The following is a 19,171-nucleotide window of genomic DNA, read 5'->3' as shown; positions in this document are numbered from 1 at the left end:
TGTGATACTTTTGCAAGGTAATGCAACATAAAACATATTTCCCATGTCCCCTAGCTCCGTGATATAGCTCACTCCAAAAGTTCAGGTTGTAGAAGAAAATTTGATTTAAAAAAAAAAGCAATATTTCTCCAACCCAATCTTGAAGGAAAGAGCTCTTATTTATTGTTGAGTTAATTCATTTATGCAGATATTCTTTTCCAGCCCCACACAGCATCTCTATAGTAGATGGAATCTTCAGGTGGTCCAGAGCTGAATCACCAACACTCAAGAGGTAGGTCCCATTTACCCTGAGTATGGGAAACCTACAAGCTTTTATTATTTAATTAATGTACAAATGAGCCTGAGAATTTCCCGATTAAAAGTGAAATGAGAAGATGGATCTGTGGTTGTGTATATGTGTTTGTATTTAGGTTGAATGTGTGCATCCCAGAAGGCTCGTTGGTAGCAGTTGTGGGACACGTTGGCTCAGGAAAGTCCTCTCTGCTCTCTGCCCTCCTGGGGGAGATGGACAAAGTTGAAGGATCTGTGGTTGTGAAGGTGGCTGCTCTTACTCTTTCACACTGTTACAAAGCAAAGCCATATATACACTAGACTAGCGTTTCTCAACGTGGGCGTTCAGAGGACAGCAGGGGACGCTGGCCGAAATCTTTACAAAAGGGGGGCACTGCGATTCCTTTGGGGGGCGTTTGCTGGAAGGTAAACTTTACTTCTTAAATGCACAACAATATCATTTTAGACTTTGAGCAACTTGCTAAAATTGTATTGTGTAACATTAAAACATGCTTGGCTACGACTGTATCGATGGTAGCTCTCCTTCTCTTCAGTGTTTGTAGCTTCTTGGCGCAGCTCCGCGGTCTAGCTCCTGCAGCTTCACCACATCAATTCAGCGTTACAACGGCTGATGACGTTGCTGTGACACTTTCAATTTGACTCATTAGGATTTTATTAAGAACCAGCTTTGTTCTTTGTAAGGAACCTGAATAATGCCCAAAAACCTTTGAGAAACACTGCACTAGACAGTGGAAATTGAACCAAACCCTGGTGCTGGGCTGCTGGTTCAAGTATGTGACGTGTACTAAATAATCTTGAGCTCATTGTGGTTCTCGTACTGAGCATTAAGATAGATTAAGACATTGTATTTATATTACATGCCCACTCTGGACTGCTTTTTTTTTTCTTTTTTTCCTCAGAGTGGTCCACTTTCTATTAGTCCTGTCTCAATTTGATACAGCAGGAGTTTCCCACACTTCCTGTATCTGTCTCCTGCACTTTTTTCACCAGTTACAAGAGTTTAATCCATTTTAAACATGTTTTTCCGAGCCACCTTTAAACACAACATGACTGCACGTCGTACTTATGGGGCAGCAACAGAGACATGCTGCTGTGTCAATCAGTATGCCAGTGTGTGTTTGAATCATGGCAGAAAACGAGCAAATGGCAAAGGTCTTTACATAGTTTTTTTCAAACATACCAAGTAAGCTGTTGGATGCTGATAATGTGGCTAATTGATTCTCCCTGCAGGGGATGAGAATATCATCAAAAATAAGCTACTAATTTTGTTGTCTGTTCAGGGGCAGTACTGATTACATTTACTTTAGTAACTTTTTTGCGGGGGGAAAGGGTATAGAAGTAGTTTTACTGCACTGTATTTTTTACTTTTACTTGAATAGTATCATGGACTACTTTTACTTACACTGGTGTATTAGAGTCATTTTAGATAGGAAAAAAAGGGAGCATAAATTCCCACCAAAAAACTCAGAAATTTTACATTTTATTGTTTTTTCTAGCAAATACGACAGTATTTTTTAGTAAATTTTCTAGAAGAAACATGGAGGTTTTTTGAGTTTCAGGAAAAAAGAAATCTGACAAGTTTTTTCTACAAGATTTCGGAGTATTTTATAGTCAATTTTAAAGAAATGTTCTTTTCTTTCTAGTATATATATATATATATATATATATATATATATATATATATATATATATATACATACATACATACAATTGCATTAACTAAATGAATTTTCCTCACAAAGAACAGTTCAGTCCATTAGTTTTATGTTTATTTAGCTTGATGTTTATTTTGCGATTTTACAATTATTAATTGTATCAATTATTATCACTGTGGTAGATTAACTACCAATGTGGTAGCTAGCTAATTTAAGTACCTTCTCTACTGTCAGAAAGTTGGTGTGTGAGTTGGCTTATTTTGTTTTAATTGAACTGAAACACAAAACTCTTGCAGAATATCTACATGTTAAGGTTGTCAAAGTGAAGTTATCATAACTGACCTACCTTCACCCTCACAATTAATTTTTTTATTAAAACCTTTTCCTGACCTTGTTATCTAGTTGTTGTAGTGTTGACAATAAGTAGCAAATCACTGCATCCCTTTTTCTTTTATACATCAGGCGTACATTTAAGATTTAGTGCGTTATGTTGACAATTTAAAAGCTAAAACTAATAGTAGTCATTGTTGGCAAGCAGCATTTTGCCCTCCAGAAGGGGGTGAGGGAGTGGGTGGGATCTTATGCGCGTGAGGTCACAGCTATAGTATTGTGTATAGTCTACAGTTTTGTGTGTAGTCTATAGTATTGTGTGTAGTCTATAGGCTTTTTGTGTAGTATATAGCATTATGTATAGTTTATCGTATTATGCGAAAATATTCACACCTCTTAAGCTTTTTGATATTTTGTCACAACAACAAAATTATGTTAAGGTAACAAAGCACACAAAAAGAGTATGAAAGAGCATGATGTCTGTTCAATCATAATGGCATATCTAATAATCTGGCTATACCTCAGTACAGCCGAGTGTTGTGTTGTGTTGCTCCCATGGATATAACAGGGGTCTTTGACCAGGTATGGCACCAGAAGGGATATGTTGACATTTACCTACATGGTTAATGAACCATCCTTAAGGAACATCCAATTAGGCTCTTGTTTTAATTTGTTGCATTCTGATGATTTCACCAACTCTGTACCAAAAGAATCTTTAAGCAGATCTGAGGTGGCACCAAGCTTAAACAACAGTGATCTGTTCCATAAGATTCCATCTCTTCATTGGACCCAGAAAAATCTTTCATATTAAGAAGTTAGAGAGTCTAGCTCTGTGTTTCAACAGTAAACTCATATGGACCAGCCATTTGCATAAGTGTAGGGCAGAAGGCAGATTGGCTAGTAAATTTCACCCAGAGAGCAGAACATATGTCAGAATTCTCCTGCCTTGCCTGGATGAATGCTTCACAGGCCACTTTTCAGGATTTTTGATAGTTTAAAAAAAGTAAATAATAAAATAAAGTAGGTTTGTGGTACTACTATTCTGTGTAGTAATGTGACAGTGTAAAAACGTGTAAGGGCTATGATTACTTTTGTAAAGCACTGTATATGATGTTCTGGGTTTAAAGCGAAGGTTGTAGTCTGACATAATAATGTGAGACTTAATCTGAAAATGAGATGATTTAATATGAATCTGTGTACATGTATGTTGCTTTCAGGGTTCTGTGGCCTACGTTCCACAGCAGGCCTGGATCCAGAACTCCACACTGAAAGAAAACATTGTGTTTGGTCAGAAGAGGAAGGAAGACTGGTACAACCATGTGGTGGAAGTGTGTGCTCTCCAGCCAGACCTGGAGATTCTCCCTGCAGGGGATGAGACTGAGATTGGAGAGAAGGTTTTGACTGAGGATCCCTCTGTCCATTAATCACTATAACATAGCATAATATTTAGACATTAATGACTGTATATGTAGTTATTTTGAGGGAAGAATAAATTTACACTGTTACATAATCTGCACACAGACTACTTTTCATTATGTCAAAGTGTCATTTTTGTCAGTGTTGTCCCATGAAAAAATATACTTAAATATCTGCAGGAATGTCAGGGATGTACTCATTCAGGTGTTTTGACTATCTGAAATATTAGGCGTTTGTTCAGTTAAAGTTTTTTTAATGTAGCTCATTCTGGAGCTGATTCTATACGTAAGCAGTAACATGATGCTTTTTATATTCTATAATTCAATTACAGCTCATCATCAATAGGAAGAGCTTTTAATTAAGTCACACATAAGGTTGTCTGTTGAAAACAAATTTAAGCAGCTCCAGTCTTATGTGCCTCTTTTTTTCTATGTGATCCCAAAGCCAAAAATAATTAATTATGTGCAGCCTCTGAGATGTTTTCATTTTAGTTTCTTACCCATTCTGTGTTTAGGGAGTGAATCTGTCTGGTGGCCAGAAGCAACGAGTGAGCCTGGCCAGGGCAGTGTATTGTGACCGTGCTGTATACTTGCTGGATGACCCACTGTCTGCTGTTGATGCTCATGTTGGAAAGCACATCTTTGATTATGTCATCGGCCCACAGGGCATACTGAGGGAAAAGGTGGGTGAACAAACCTGAATCTGAGCCCACTCCATTTTTGTTTACATTTTATGAAAAAGGAAGCGCTCATGTTTTCTTTATATGTTCCTTATAAAGATTTTGTTTCCTTCATTTGTTGTTCGTGCATTGCCACCACAGGTGCGTGACAGAACAGGGATTTCAAAGCGCTTGGTTTGTGGTTTTGCCACATTGCAGTGTGTGCAAAATTATGGCAAAGCAAACCATACTAGCTGAAAAATGTAGCAAATGTTGCCATTCAGTGCATACCAGAACTTTTTCCAGTGTTGTGGTTTTACATCAGTCTGCGCTTCCCCATCAATATGTTCCCAGCCTATAACCAGTGTTCTAACTATCTGTGCTACCCATCAATCTCCGCTGCCTTGTGGTAAGGCACATGCGCACATCGATGTTCCGTCACAAACTGCTTACTCAGCAGATTTCTTATCTGTACATCCTACCTATGGAAGTTTCGTTTTGTCTGTTTTATTCCGTCAAAGACTAAGGTAAGCTTTATTTAATTTATATCTGGCTTTCTTTAAGCTGCTGTATTACTTCATGTTTTAAGTTTAGATGAGAGGCAGCTTGTAGACATATTTGAAAATGGCTTCAGTTTGCCATCTGCAATGTTGTTATTATACTTGTATACTCTAATCAAGAAAGTCATTGCTTGGCATCAACCACATGAATCAGGACCAATTACATTGTTTTTGTGGGCTATTTTGTCCTTATACTTTAAAATATTTTAGTTTAATAAAAATCTAAATTTGAACCGTGCTAAATAGAGCAAATATCATGTTTAATGATATTTTATTTGGAATTGTGTCTGTGTATTTCTACGGCGTAATATCACTTTATATTAAGCATACCCTATCATTTCAGGTGCACAGTGACCTGCGCAGTTCGATGGACACATTTTGGCTGCAGTACATTTGATAAAGACTGCCATACAACCTTTGCAGGGATCTGTATTTTTGTAGATGTCTGTGTTTAATTTAATTTCAATAAAAACTTGTTTCCCCTTTCTGATACTCATTCATTCTTACAAACACTTCTTACAAACACCTCTATATTTAAAATATTTTTAATATTTAAATATTATTTTAGATATTTTTAAGCACTGTCTTAATGCACCGATATGAGCTACCCACACATTTACCAGATAGGATATTCTGATGGAGATTTAGTGCATCAACATGTGCTGCTGTTACGCCCCTTATGAGTAAGGACTCTATCTGTAGGGGAATAATAAAAACACGGACACGATGTCACTGCTTTCGTCTCCAGTGTTGTAATGGTAATATTTCAAAACAGTTCCAGACATTACACTGTCACATACTGAGTAAACATTACATCCATTCTGGTTATGCCAACACAGTAAAACAAACTTAGCACACACAGGACGCAGCTAACCAGGAAGCTAAGGTGAGTATAGTAGCTCTTAGACTAGTTATCACAGTCACCACAACGCTCCCTGTTCATTAAACAAGCATAATCAATAACTTGTAAAGCTTGTAATAGGTAGTACGAACTTTACCTGTAGGGGAATAATAAAAACACGGACACGATGTCACTGCTTTCGTCTCCAGTGTTGTAATGGAGGAGCAGAAGCATCGCGTTCCCCTAAATCCGATCAGACAAAACCAATCGAAACTCGAATGATTAAACCCTCATAACTTAAAATCTAAAAGGTTGAACTTTTCAAGAATTATAACCAAACATACCCGGAAAAATGACATTAAAGAAAAATACATTGTTTTTAACTTCATTAAACTTAGGCTACCCTTTACTGTATCTGTCTGTAGCACTGAACTTGAAAGACCAAAATAATCGATCGCAGATCACTAGATCTTGTTTTCCCTTTTGGTTGTCTAAAATAGTTTTATAACCACTACACACTCCCCTTCAACAGAAATGTCGTCCTCGACATCCAATAAGGAAAGGAGTAAGATGACAAATATAATCCATAAAACCATAAAGAGATTACTTGGTCAATACACAGGCACTTGACCTAATCAAAGTCTTTAAATGCCAATACTAAGTCCAAAAGAAAAAGGTGGATCAGCAATACACAAACACAGGATCGTAGGTGGACACCTGAACTGGCTCCGGCCACATAGACCTTGCTTGAAAGGGTCCACAATAGTGCACTGGGTCAAGCCAATATGTGGAGCTTGGTGGAAGTCCCAAACTGTAACAAGATGGATAACCCAGTTCATCATAGGTAAATCGCCGTGGTGGTCGCCGTTCTCTCCTAGGCCTATCTTGTACTCGCTCATCTCCACCGTGGTTCTCACATGAAGGAGGTGACATGGATGGTGGGAGAGGGTTGTCTCCACAATTTTCCAGTTGTTCAGGCGCTCCATCTTCCACGAGCAGGTCAGGCATCGCTTGATCTTCCTCCAGATTTAACACCGTCTCTCGGTCCTCTTCTGGCCTTGTCTCTCCTCTTGCTGATGTGGGCTCAGGGTCTGCCGACACATCAGTGTGCTCCTCAGCAGTGGGACCTGTTCGGTTGTGTGGCTCAGGGCATGGGTAGTAAAACCATTCATCCTCTGAATCCTCACCACTGATGTCCTTTTGTTGACTATTATGTTCACTGTCACTTGTTTGTGTCGAACCTTTTTTTCGTGATCTGGCAACTTTTAGGGGAACTTCCAGAGGTAGGTGGTCACAGGGAAGTAAGAGGTTGCGGTGTAGTATCCTACTATCTCTCCCCTTTCCTTGTTCAGGTACCACCTCATATACAGGAGCATCCTTATTTACTCGCCGCACAACCTTGTGGATGATGTCCTCCCAATGACTGCGGAGTTTACCAGTCCCGCCTCTCGGGGTCAAATTCCTAACCAGGACACGGTCTCCAGGTTCCAGCTCTGAGCTCTTTATTTTGCAATCATGGTTTCTTTTGCCTCTTTCAGCTGATTTTCTTGCATTGTTCCGTGTTATCTCATAAGCTTGTTGCATTCCTTCTCGCCATTTTCGCATGTACTCTCTGTGATCAGGTGTACCTGTTTCTGGTGTCAAGCGGAAAAGTACATCAATCGGCAGTCTTGGAGTCCTTCCAAACAGAAGAAAGAAGGGGGAAAAACCAGTGACTTCACATTTTGTGCAATTGTATGCAAAAATCAATCTGTTCAGTGACTCTTTCCAGTTGGACTTCTCTTTCTCTGTAAGGGTCCTCAGCATTTGTATGAGTGTACGGTTGAAACGTTCGACTTGGCCGTTGCCTTCAGGATGGTACGGTGTTGTCCGCGAGCCCAAAACTCCAGCGGTTCTTTTTAGTTGTGACATAAGCTGGTTTTCGAATTCACCACCTTGATCGTGATGAATACGTAGGGGGAATCCAAATTTCAATGCATAATCATTAAAAAGTTTATCAGCCACAGTTTTTGCTGACTTAGATGTTGTGGCGTAAGCCTGGGCGAATCTTGAGAAATGATCAATTATGACCAATATGTACTCATATCCGCCAGCTGACTTGTCAACATGCAAGAAATCGAGAGAAACCAACTCAAAAGGCTGGGTTGTGACAATATTAGTAAGAGGCGCCCTGACCTCTCGGCTTGGTTTCTTCTGTTTTATACATGTGCATCTCTGAGCCACATAGTGCTGAATGTCATGTTGCATGTATGGCCAGAAGAAACGTTCTCTCACCAATGAAGTGGTTCGATCAACCCCTTGATGTCCCATGCCATCATGTAGTTCCTTCATAACGGTTGCTTTGTACTTTTCAGGCAAAACAAGTTGTATCCGTTTGGCTGTCTTTCGACGCAGGATGCTGTCATCATCCAAAAATCAGTTTTTCCCATTCGTGTAGTAGTCTTTTATACTCTCTTTGCTGAGTGATTTTAGCTGTTTTCTGTCAGGTTTTTTATTTAACTGACAATATTCAATCACAGGGCCAATATTTTTATCTTCCCTCTGAGCTCGACAAATCTCTTCCAATGAAAGAAGCGACTGGTGTGAAGTGCTGATTTCTTTACATTGAGCAGAGAGTGCCATGGACCACACCGCATGGGAACTTGGGTCCTCAACTGACTGTACAACTGCTTGAACTGAACGGGATGACATTTCCTCAGTACAGTGTTCCATCATGGTGTTAATATCCACTGGCAGCCTTGACAGACAGTCTGCATCGATGTTTTCTTTCCCTGGTCGGTATCGAATGGTAAGGTGAAAATCCGCTAATTCAGCCACCCACCGACACCCGGTTGCATTCAACTTCGCTGTAGACAAGACATAAGTGAGCGGATTATTGTCTGTATATACAGTGCATGATGAGCCAATCAAATAGTCTCTAAATTTTTCACAGACAGCCCATTTTAAGGCAAGAAATTCCAATTTTCCAGAGTGGAAATGGTAGTTTTTTTCAGATTTGGTGAGTGTTCGCGAGGCATATGCTATTACACGCATTTTTCCTTCCTGTTCCTGATACAAAACTGCCTCCAGACCCAGATTGGAAGCATCTGTGTGTAGTACAAAGGGTTTACTAAAATCAGGAAAGGCAAGGATTGGTGGCTCCACCAGGTGATCCAACAGTTCCTCAAGCAAGTGCTGGTGTTTTTCTGACCACACAATGGGAAAGTTGGAGGAAGTCCCCGTTTTTCTTTTATTCTGTCTCTGTCTTGTAACATGTGTGTCACTTTGATTTGAATCTGCAGGAGCTCTCATGAGATCATAAAGAGGGGCAGCTATTTGAGAAAAGTCTCGAATATACTGACGATAATAGCTCAGAAGGCCCATAATGGCTCTCAGTTCTCCCACAGTGGCTGGCCGTTTGTCTTTCAGGGCCCTGACAGCAATGGTATCAGCAGGGTCGATTTTACTGCCCTCTGATGAAATGACCCGCCCAAGATAGCGAACCTCATGCCGAAACATTTCACATTTGGCTGGCTTCAACTTGATGCCATACATTCTCAATCGTCTAAGCACAGTTCTGACATGTTCAACATGGCTTTCGAATGACTTACTGAAAACAAGGATGTCATCAAGGTATGGAATGCAAATTTCATCCCTGAGTCCCTCGAGACATTCTTCCATGCACCGCTGGAAGGCAGCTGGTGCGTTCATTAAACCAAATGGTATACGAATCCATTCATATAAACCCCAAGGGGTCACAAAAGCAGTGAGGGGCTGACTGTGTTCCGCCATAAACCCCTGATGGTAAGCTTTACCTTGATCTAACAGCGAAAACCATGAGTTGCCCCCCAGGCCATCCATAATGTCCTGTACTCTGGGAATGGGCTGGCGGTCTGGTACAGTCTTATGGTTCAACTCACGGTAGTCGATACAAAGGCGTAAGCTTCCATCTTTTTTTCGGACACACACCACTGGAGAAGAATAGGGGGAATTCGATTTGCGCACCCAACCTTGTGTGATCAGATCATGTAGATAGGTCTTCATTTCTTGGTATAATAGTTTTGGAACCGAGAGGTAAGTTTTGGCCACAGGTTCTGTGTCTTTCAGTGAGATGGACAGTCGCAGGTTCTCGATGCATCCAATATCATCATCGGAACAGGAAAAGGAGCCTGACTCCTCTCTCAACATCTGTTTAATCAGATCTCTTTCAGGGGAACTGAGATGATCCAAATTAACTGGGGGGTCCCAGTCACAATCAGTGGTTTGTTGTTTCCTCACCTCTACATTAGCAACTGTTGATGGGGACGTGGAGCAGGGCTGTTCAAAGATTGTCGTCGGGTAAACTGCTTGGACTGGCTGTGCTGTCCCAATAACAGTCCTGCCAGAGAGTATTATGTCATGGTCTGTTGGGTTTTGCACATCCACAATCACGACTGACTTTGTACCTTTCTCCAGTTTTAAGAGGGTGTCAGTGAACTCTAGGCCTTCCGACCACTGTGGGTTGACACTGGGTTCGAAGATCAGAGTTGTCTCCTGTAAGAGGGTTGCATTAACACGGCACTCTACTTTTACTGATGTGTGTTTTGGGACATGTACTTGTCCTCTGGTGGTCTTGACATTATATTCCAAAAATTGCTGTTCAGCAGCAACTCTAGCCACAAACACTTTAGCATCATCCATTTCAAAGTCAGAAAAAGCTGCGTGGACAGCTTTGATTAACTGCTGTTTATTGGTGTCTTTGCTTTGCTGCAGCTCTGTATCCACTATCAGGCCAATGACATTTGAACCTATAATAGGGCGAGCAAGACTGTTGCCTTTAATTACTAGTGAAGGAACAACAACCTCTGTTGTTGGGACTCCATCTGCAGCTAGCTTGAATGTGACTTCTATCCATCCCAAGTACGGCATGTTTTGGCCATTGGCTGCAATGAGATTCAAAGTATCACTGTTTTCAATGATCTCAGCAATGCCTCTCAGAGTCACATGTGGCAGATGTTCCGCTTTCCATTGTTCACTGACTACAGTTACTTGTGAGCCAGAGTCCCACAATGCCCTAGTTTGCTGACCTTGGATATAGCAGTCAACCAGATATTTTTTTCCAACTAGTGGGGCAAATTTAACTTGGTTTTTCTTTTGTGGTGTGGCTCGGACAGTACTACAGGAAGCTGTCGAGCATTGATTTTTATGTACAGTCCAATGTTCATGTTGACATCTCTCGGAACAGTACAACACACTTTTACAAGATGAACATTGTCTCAGTCTCACCTTTAACCCGCTTGCACCACAGTGTGCACAGAGTTGGGGCACTGCTGATGACGTGGTCACTCCCTGCCCCGCTGGGGTAACCCTTGCTCGTTTAAAGCACTCCCTCTGAATTGGCCTGATCTCCTCATCCTGCAGCCAGCTGAGAAGTGTTCACTGCTGCCACACCTGAAGCAATGAATGCAGTCCTCCAAATTTTCCTGCTGGCAGGCGTAGCACCTCCTCCTAGGCCGTGGTGATGTTATGGAGAGGGGGCGTTGATTTCCATATCTCTGATTGGGTGGAAGATGATCATGTTGTCCTGAGGGTGGTGGTAAATAATTGTGATATGTTGGATGGGGTTGCAAGTAGCTGTATTGCACTGGAGTAGCTTGATGGTAACCATGATGTATTGCAGGCTTGTGTGTCTGTGATGAGTTGTGGTAAGCTGGTGCTGATTGAGCTGGTGTGCAATCTGGTTCTGATACCGGGCTTGGGTGCTGCCTCTGCAGATAAGAGGGCTGCTGCATAGACTCTTTAATAGAAGACACTTCAGCTTTCAGATCTTTAAGCAGGGTCATGTTTGCTTTCATCTCCTGCAGTTCTGAGAGAATATCTGTTTGACTCTTACTGTGACTCGACTGGCTTATTTTGTCCTTCTTCTCAGTGGTGGTGTAGTCAGACTGAGCAGAGTGGACAGTCACAGATCGCTGTGGTGCGTGCATTTTTTTCTTGTCCTGCCTCTCACTTTCATAGGCACATGCAATATTTAACTTTTCAAATAACAGTTCATCAGAAACACCAGCTTGTTCTAGAGATGGCTGAAGGTCACGTTTTATGTTATCGTTCAACAAACCAGTCATAACTGTATGGAGAAACATGTTCTGCACTAGCACTGGATCATAACATAAGCCTGACTCTGACTCTTGTGATGCAAACAGAATCTTCTGTCGTAGGTCTAGAGTGCGGATGAGAAAACTCTGAGGAGTCTCTTTAACGCTCTGTGCTTCTGATGACAGCTGTTTATATAATTCTGTTGCACTTTTCTCCTGATAATGGCAGCGCAGTATTCTTCTCAGAGTGGGGAGTGTAAGGTCATTTTTTCCCTCTAGGTAGCTCCGCAATTGCATCCCTGGGACAATGGCCCTTATGACAGCATCAACAATCTCAGTCTCTGGAAAGCCTTTGAGGAGGCCATGCTCAATTTGTCGTGCGAGACTGGAAAATGTGAGGCGGTCTTTTTGTCCTGGGTCTCCAATTTGTCCAGATATTTTGAATTCTTTGTGCCATACAGCAGGGGTCTGACGTAGAGCTGAAGCTGGAATTCCAAGGCTGGACATGGCAGTCTGAATTTTATGTACATCCTCCTCATGAGTATGTTTTATTTGGGATGGTACATGAGACTGAGAAGGTCTGGTTTCTGTTGATGTAGTGCCCAATATCTCATCATATTCATTCTGCTGTTTGTGTCGTGCTGCTTTAGGTTCCTTTACATGGATATCTGTAGCCTCAACTTGGAGCTCAGTTATCTTATCTCTAAAGCAGAGAAATGCTGACATTCCCAAATCCTCTAACTTTTGGAACTCATCACTCTGTAGATGATTACTAATCATTAAGATGAGCGATGTTCTATTCTTTCCTGTCACATGTTCAAATTTTGGCCCAGCAATGGTGAGAAAATCACACAGTTCTGTTAGGCTTTCTGCAGGCAGTGTGCACAAAAGTCCGATTATCTCCAACTGTAATGCCTCTACCTCGGTTGACTCCATCTTCGTTGTGGTAGCTGATCAGTGTTCTGTTGTAGCAGTAATTTGTTTACTAAACCTTGGTTGCAGCACTCCTGGCACTTTAGGTTAACCTCAGATTACTGTTGCCCTCGGTTGCAGAAACTCACACTGCCACACAGTTGTCCAGTAGATGTTGTCGGCCTGGGTAAGTAAGTTAAGGGGAGCTGAATGAGAGCTGGAGACGTCTGGTCCTAGCAGAAGTCAATCTTTGTCTCACTCAATCCGAGCGGTGCCTCCAATATGTTACGCCCCTTATGAGTAAGGACTCTATCTGTAGGGGAATAATAAAAACACGGACACGATGTCACTGCTTTCGTCTCCAGTGTTGTAATGGAGGAGCAGAAGCATCGCGTTCCCCTAAATCCGATCAGACAAAACCAATCGAAACTCGAATGATTAAACCCTCATAACTTAAAATCTAAAAGGTTGAACTTTTCAAGAATTATAACCAAACATACCCGGAAAAATGACATTAAAGAAAAATACATTGTTTTTAACTTCATTAAACTTAGGCTACCCTTTACTGTATCTGTCTGTAGCACTGAACTTGAAAGACCAAAATAATCGATCGCAGATCACTAGATCTTGTTTTCCCTTTTGGTTGTCTAAAATAGTTTTATAACCACTACACTGCCTCTGTATTTTATAACAATATCCAAATGACGGAATCTGCTTTAGGAAATGTGCTACCCACATATTTACCAAGTAGGATATTTTGATGGTGTCACGAAGTGGTGCAGTGAGGGGTGGTGAGGCAGACGCAGCGGACCCAGGTAAGATGAATAATGATTTTAATGAAGAAAACACTGTCCAAACAACAGGCAGCACGCACGTTAGACGACGAATTGACACTGAATTGACAAGACATTGACAAGGACCCGACGAGGAACAAGGAACACAGGTGGAGTTAAATACACAGCGGGTAACCACAGAATGAGACACACCTGGGAACAATCAAGGGGAGGACAGGACAACGAAGAGACTCAAGGACACAGAAAACTCGAAATTAACACACAGAACACAGCAGTACCCCCCTCAAGGGCGGCTACCAGACGCCCAAAAAACAAAAAAAAAAAAAACACAACAAGGGTGGGCGGAGGGGCGCTGGACGGGGGTCCAGAGTCCAGAAATAAACAGCAAAAAACGACCCAACGGAGTGGGCGGAGGCACAAGAAGGGCCAAGAGTTCAAAAACAACAAAAAACTACCCACAGGGTGGGCGGAGGCAAAGGAGGCGGGAGCCACGGAGGTGGTCTGGCGGTCGTCCGTGGCGCTGGAGGCGGGAACCACGCAGGTGATCCGGCGGCCGTCCACGGCGCTGGAGTCAACGACGAGGAGTCTCTGGGGCCGCCCAGAGGCGGGGGTGACGACGAGCACAGACAGTTGGGGTCTCGGGAGGAACACAGAGAGTCTCGGTCTCGGGAGGAACCCAGAGGGTCTCGGTCTCTGGTGTGCTTCTGGTGCGCGGGCTGGAGGAATGCCGGAGCGAAGCCTCGGAGCCGGCAGTGGGGGAATGCCGGCGCGAAGCCTCGGAGCCGGCAGCGGGGGAATGCCGGCGCGAAGCCTCGGGGTGGCAGCGGGGGAATGCCGGAGGAAGCCTCGGGGCGGCAGCGGGGGAATGCCGGAGCGAAGCCTCGGGGCCGGCGGCGGAGGTGAGCCAGAGCGAAGCCTCGGGACCGGCGGCGGAGGTGAGCCGGAGCGAAGCCTCGGGCCGGCATCGGGGGAATGCCGGAGCGAAGCCTCGAGGCCGGCAGCGGAGGTGGCGGCTCTGGAAAACGATGAGGGGCCGGGTCCACCGGCGGCTCACGTCGCTGTCTCCGAGCAGACAGCAGAGGTGGCGGCTCCGGAAAGCGATGAAGGGCCGGGTCCACCAGCGGCTCACATCGCTATCTCCGGGCAGACAGCGGAGGTGGTGTTTCCGTGGGTCCACCGGCGGCTCAGGTTGCTGACTTCCCGGACGGAGGAATCGACAGGGGCCGAACCTGGGGGGTGCCAACACCAGTCTTGTCCCCCGGAAAAGCTCCCGCTGCAGGTCGGCGAGGGCTTCAGCCAGCACCCTCTCCTCCCTGCTGGATCTCCGCCTCGGTCCGCTCTGCCTTTTAGGAGGGAACCTCACTCCAGCTGGATCCATAATAAGCAGCCTCACCGATCGGTTTGTTTGGGTCCTTCTGTCACGAAGTGGTGCGGTGAGGGGTGGTGAGGCAGACGCAGCGGACCCAGGTAAGATGAATAATGATTTTAATGAAGAAAACACTGTCCAAACAACAGGCAGCACGCACGTTAGACGACGAATTGACACTGAATTGACAAGACATTGAGAAGGACCCGACGAGAAACAAGGAACACAGGTGGAGTTAAATACACAGCGGGTAATCACAGAACGAGACACACCTGGGAACAATCAAGGGGAGGACAGGACAACGAAGAGACTCAAGGACACAGAAAACTCGAAATTAACACACAGAAAACACAGAACACGACAGATGGAGGTTTGGTAAATCAACATGTTACCATGTTTATTTTATGAAGGTAGGATTCAAATATGGGGTTTTAGTGCATCTAAATGTACCAGGGTTACATATTAAAACAGGCACTGTCGTGTCCTCAACCTCCATCGCCTTGTTGGAGTCGGAGATAAACTCCTCTCCAAAATGACCACACAAACAAGAGGGCTAACGTTGACTCTTTACTGAAGCCAGTTGGAGTACGGTAAAACTGAGAAATGAACATACAAACTTTCAGAAATAATTCACAGTAGCAAACAATACAGGACTTAAATGTACAATAAATTTGGTCCAGAGAAAATATTTAGCTCAAGGCAAGTTCTTATAAAAGATATACTGCTTTCTTACAAATAGCTAAATTACTCAATCAACAAAATATCCATTGCAAAATTGCATACCAACAGTATTTTCAAAGACCAACTGAATGGAAGTTACAGTGTTACTGAGAGAAAACCATGCTTTGTATTCTGCTTTTAATGACATGATCAAAAACGGCAGACCCTTAAATGCAGTACCTAAATTCCGCTACTAAACAACAACTGAACACTTCCATAGTATTAACCTGTGAAATGTCAACAAACTGACATACAACAACACAGGTACACTATTCTCAAGAAGGGTTTTAGTGCATTTACACAAGGTATTTTTAAAAGGGGATTCAGGTACTTTTAAAAAAGTTTTCGTCATTCACATTTTTTTTTTCAAATGCTACGTAAGCGCCACTTAAATTGTCACTTAAATATAATTAGCAGAAGTCTTTAACATTGACACTAACTGCTAAGGCCTTTGGTATGCAAACATGACGGTAGCAATTTATGAAAAGTAGCACCGACAGATAGACATAGCTATCTAGATGCGCTACGGTAGAAAAATCTGACAAAGTAGCACAGATAGTCAGAACACCGGTGCACTCTGCTCACATACAGAGGGTCTATGACAACATGGGGAGACAGAGCCAATGCTCAGACTGCCCCTGATGAGTCATTGAGACATTTTATAAGCAAGAAAAACTGGTATGGAGCAGACCAAAGAGCTAGGTGTGAATCAAGGTATGAAAACTGAAAATCTGTCACTAACAGTTAAAATTCCAGAGCTTATATAATGAACAATAGATCAGGTGAAATGTCGCAACTGAATGGCATGATTGAAGATTACTGGTAAGTGTGACTTCAGTAGAATTGGGAGGCAGACCAACAACATGAGAGAAACTACTGGGGATGTAACAATAAACCAAGAGAAGTCACACACAAACTAAGGAAACCAAGTACAGGGTTTGCCCCAGTGTATTTTAATCCTGGTGGATAAGGACGTAGGAGGTAGATAGAGAGAATAGATTGGCAGAAAAGGGAGCCAATGAATTCTAGCAGCACTGAATTCAGTTGTTATTACAGCTTATTACAACTAAAAACCAGTGATCATGCCCGAAACCTGGGAGTAGTGATGGACTCTGACCTGAACCTCCAGAGCCACATAAAGACAGTTACAAAGTTGGCCTTCTGTCACTTGAAGAACATTTCCAGGATTAAAGGACTAATGTCTCAGCCAGATCTAGAGAAACTCATCCATGCATTTATTTTCAGTCGCATTGATTATTGCAACAGTGTCTTCACGGGTCTGTCCAACAAATCAATCAAACAGCTGCAGCTGATCCAGATTGCTGCTGCTCGCGTTCTCACTAAAACCAGGAAGATAGAGCACATAACACCAGTTTTAAAGTCCCTACACTGGCTCCCTGCAGCTCAAGGAATAGACTTTAAGATACTGTTGTTGTTTACAAATCACTGAACGGCTTAGCACCACAATAACAAATAAAGACCTGCTGTTGTATCAACCTTCCAGACCTTTCAGGTCTTCCGGTTGTGGTCTGCTCTGCATCCCCAGAACCAGAACCAAACGAAGAGAAGCAGCATTCAGCATCTATGCACCACAAATTTGGAACAAACTTCCAGAAAACTGTAACACAGCTGAAACACTGACTTCCTTTAAATCTCGACTAAAAACCCACCTGTTTAGGATTGTATTTGAAACGTAATCAATTATAAATTTATTGATGGAACTTGACTTAATGTTGTGTTTTGATTGTTGATTCTATGTTGCCTTGTGTTTCTGAGTTTGATATGATGTAAAGCACTTTGAAAGGCCTTGCTGCTGAAATGTGCTATACAAATGCAATTTGATTTGATTTGATTTGTTCTGGAATCACAGTCTTTGACATGTGGCAAACTTAAACACAGCAACATAATACCATAAGGATAACACTGCATATTATCAGCAATACATTAAGCAAGCATGCAACAGAAGGTGATTAACAATATGTGTTTATTTAAACATCTACTTCAGCTCATATAACAGAACAGTCTTAATTTTGAGTTGGTCAGCCGACTGCCATTTGGTCAAGACAAAATATCCAGACGTCCAAAGAAAAAAAAATTCTGAAAAAGACATAGCTTTAAAAAAGTCATTCTCGTCCGGCACGGGAAACTGACTGGTGTCTGTTCAAGCTAAAGGTTCTCCGCAGTACCACTGGTGCTGTTGGATGGAAAACCAAAAAGATACCATCTTGTCAATAGATGCAGAGGCCTGGCTTCAGCAGGCTTCTGGAAGTAGAGGTTGAAACAGATTTATACTTCTGAAGAACTTGAAACTGGATACTCAAACCACTTTTGTAGAAGTTCTCCAGTTAACACTTCCAGATTTTCAAAGGTTTTTTTTCTGGCTAGCAATTTAAAAGGAAACATGCATAGAGCTATAAAGAAAGATAATATCAATTATGGATTAGCCTTTTCAAAACTTTGACTTCAAGCCAATGAAGAGTTTGTGAATTGTGTTTAGGAGTCTGTTCTTGTCAAAAACCAATTAACTTCAGGGTTTCCCTCAGAAAAAGAAGTTACAAGAATTTGGAGGTGCAGTCTGTCAGTGTTGGAGATCGAGCAGGGATCGTTGATATCCAGCATGATATTTAGCATGATTTTTTCCCCCACCTCCTCGCAGCTATTCAGTGCCAACTATAAACCTATCTTAACCTGTCTTTTATTATCAGTGTTACTGGTGTATAAAAAACATATATAAAATTAATTAACAAAGGATGCATAGCCCGCCAAGCTTACAATACACTGTAATTTAAATGAGTTTTACAAATTCCGATAAGCTGAGGGGTCAAATATCCATCCACAGTTTTTAATGCCATCTATTTGACAACTGCAAAACCTTGTGATATTGGATTTTTAACTAAATATTACAGGATATAAATATACATGTCATTCTTTATAATATGCTTTTTAAGCTGTTTGGGCTTGTGAAAATCTGCAAAAATTTTAAACTTTTGCAGCCAGGTCTTGGTTTTAAAACGTATGGCTATTGTTTGCTGTATATTCACTCAACTATGAAAGATAAATGGCAATAACTGACCAAAAGGCCCATAATGTAAGTGCTATTCATGTCCTTAGTGTTTAAACTTCTGATTAGAAGTGTCCTTTCTTATCTCCTTTAGTTTTAACAAAAACATCTGCATTAATAGGCAGCAGAATGAATTGGCAACAATGTATATGTGTACAGACTCGTGTGCTGGTGACTCATGGATTGAGCTTCCTACCACAAACCGATCTTATCCTGGTCATGGTAGATGGGGAGATTACAGAAGCAGGCTCCTACCAACAGCTTATGGTCCAGGAGGGAGCCTTTGCCGAGTTCCTGCGAACATATGCCACTGTTGACCAAACTGATGATGGTGGTAAGCAACATTTCATCATTTCAACATGTTCCAGTTGCCAGTTCTAGGAGTTGTTTTTTACTCTCCAGAGAAAGTTGCTAAATTTGCCATCTGGAGGCGTCAATAGTATTTCTGTTATTAATCTTAATGCTTCCTGTAGTGTCTGTAGAAGGGCCTAATTTAGATGTAGACCGTCCATTA

The 19,171-nt window shown here is 42.2% G+C and overlaps 1 protein-coding gene across 6 annotated transcripts in view; it reads left to right on the top strand.

The window, feature by feature from the left end:
* Positions 1-19,171, top strand: part of abcc1 (ATP binding cassette subfamily C member 1 (ABCC1 blood group)) — a 124,179-nt gene that overhangs the window by 58,951 nt on the left and 46,057 nt on the right. For all 6 annotated transcript variants that reach the window (XM_028023569.1, XM_028023565.1, XM_028023567.1 and 3 more), the window contains 5 exons: positions 202-271; positions 411-537; positions 3,494-3,670; positions 4,207-4,374; positions 18,817-18,991. In XM_028023569.1, coding sequence (XP_027879370.1) covers positions 202-271; positions 411-537; positions 3,494-3,670; positions 4,207-4,374; positions 18,817-18,991 — 717 coding nt within the window. The remainder of the gene's footprint in view (positions 1-201; positions 272-410; positions 538-3,493; positions 3,671-4,206; positions 4,375-18,816; positions 18,992-19,171) is intronic.

This window comes from Xiphophorus couchianus, chromosome 7 (assembly GCF_001444195.1).
Source record: "Xiphophorus couchianus chromosome 7, X_couchianus-1.0, whole genome shotgun sequence".
NCBI classification, from domain to species: domain Eukaryota; kingdom Metazoa; phylum Chordata; class Actinopteri; order Cyprinodontiformes; family Poeciliidae; genus Xiphophorus; species Xiphophorus couchianus.
The sequence above is the reverse complement of the archived record's forward strand: the minus strand, read 5'-3'. Positions and strand labels throughout refer to the sequence as shown.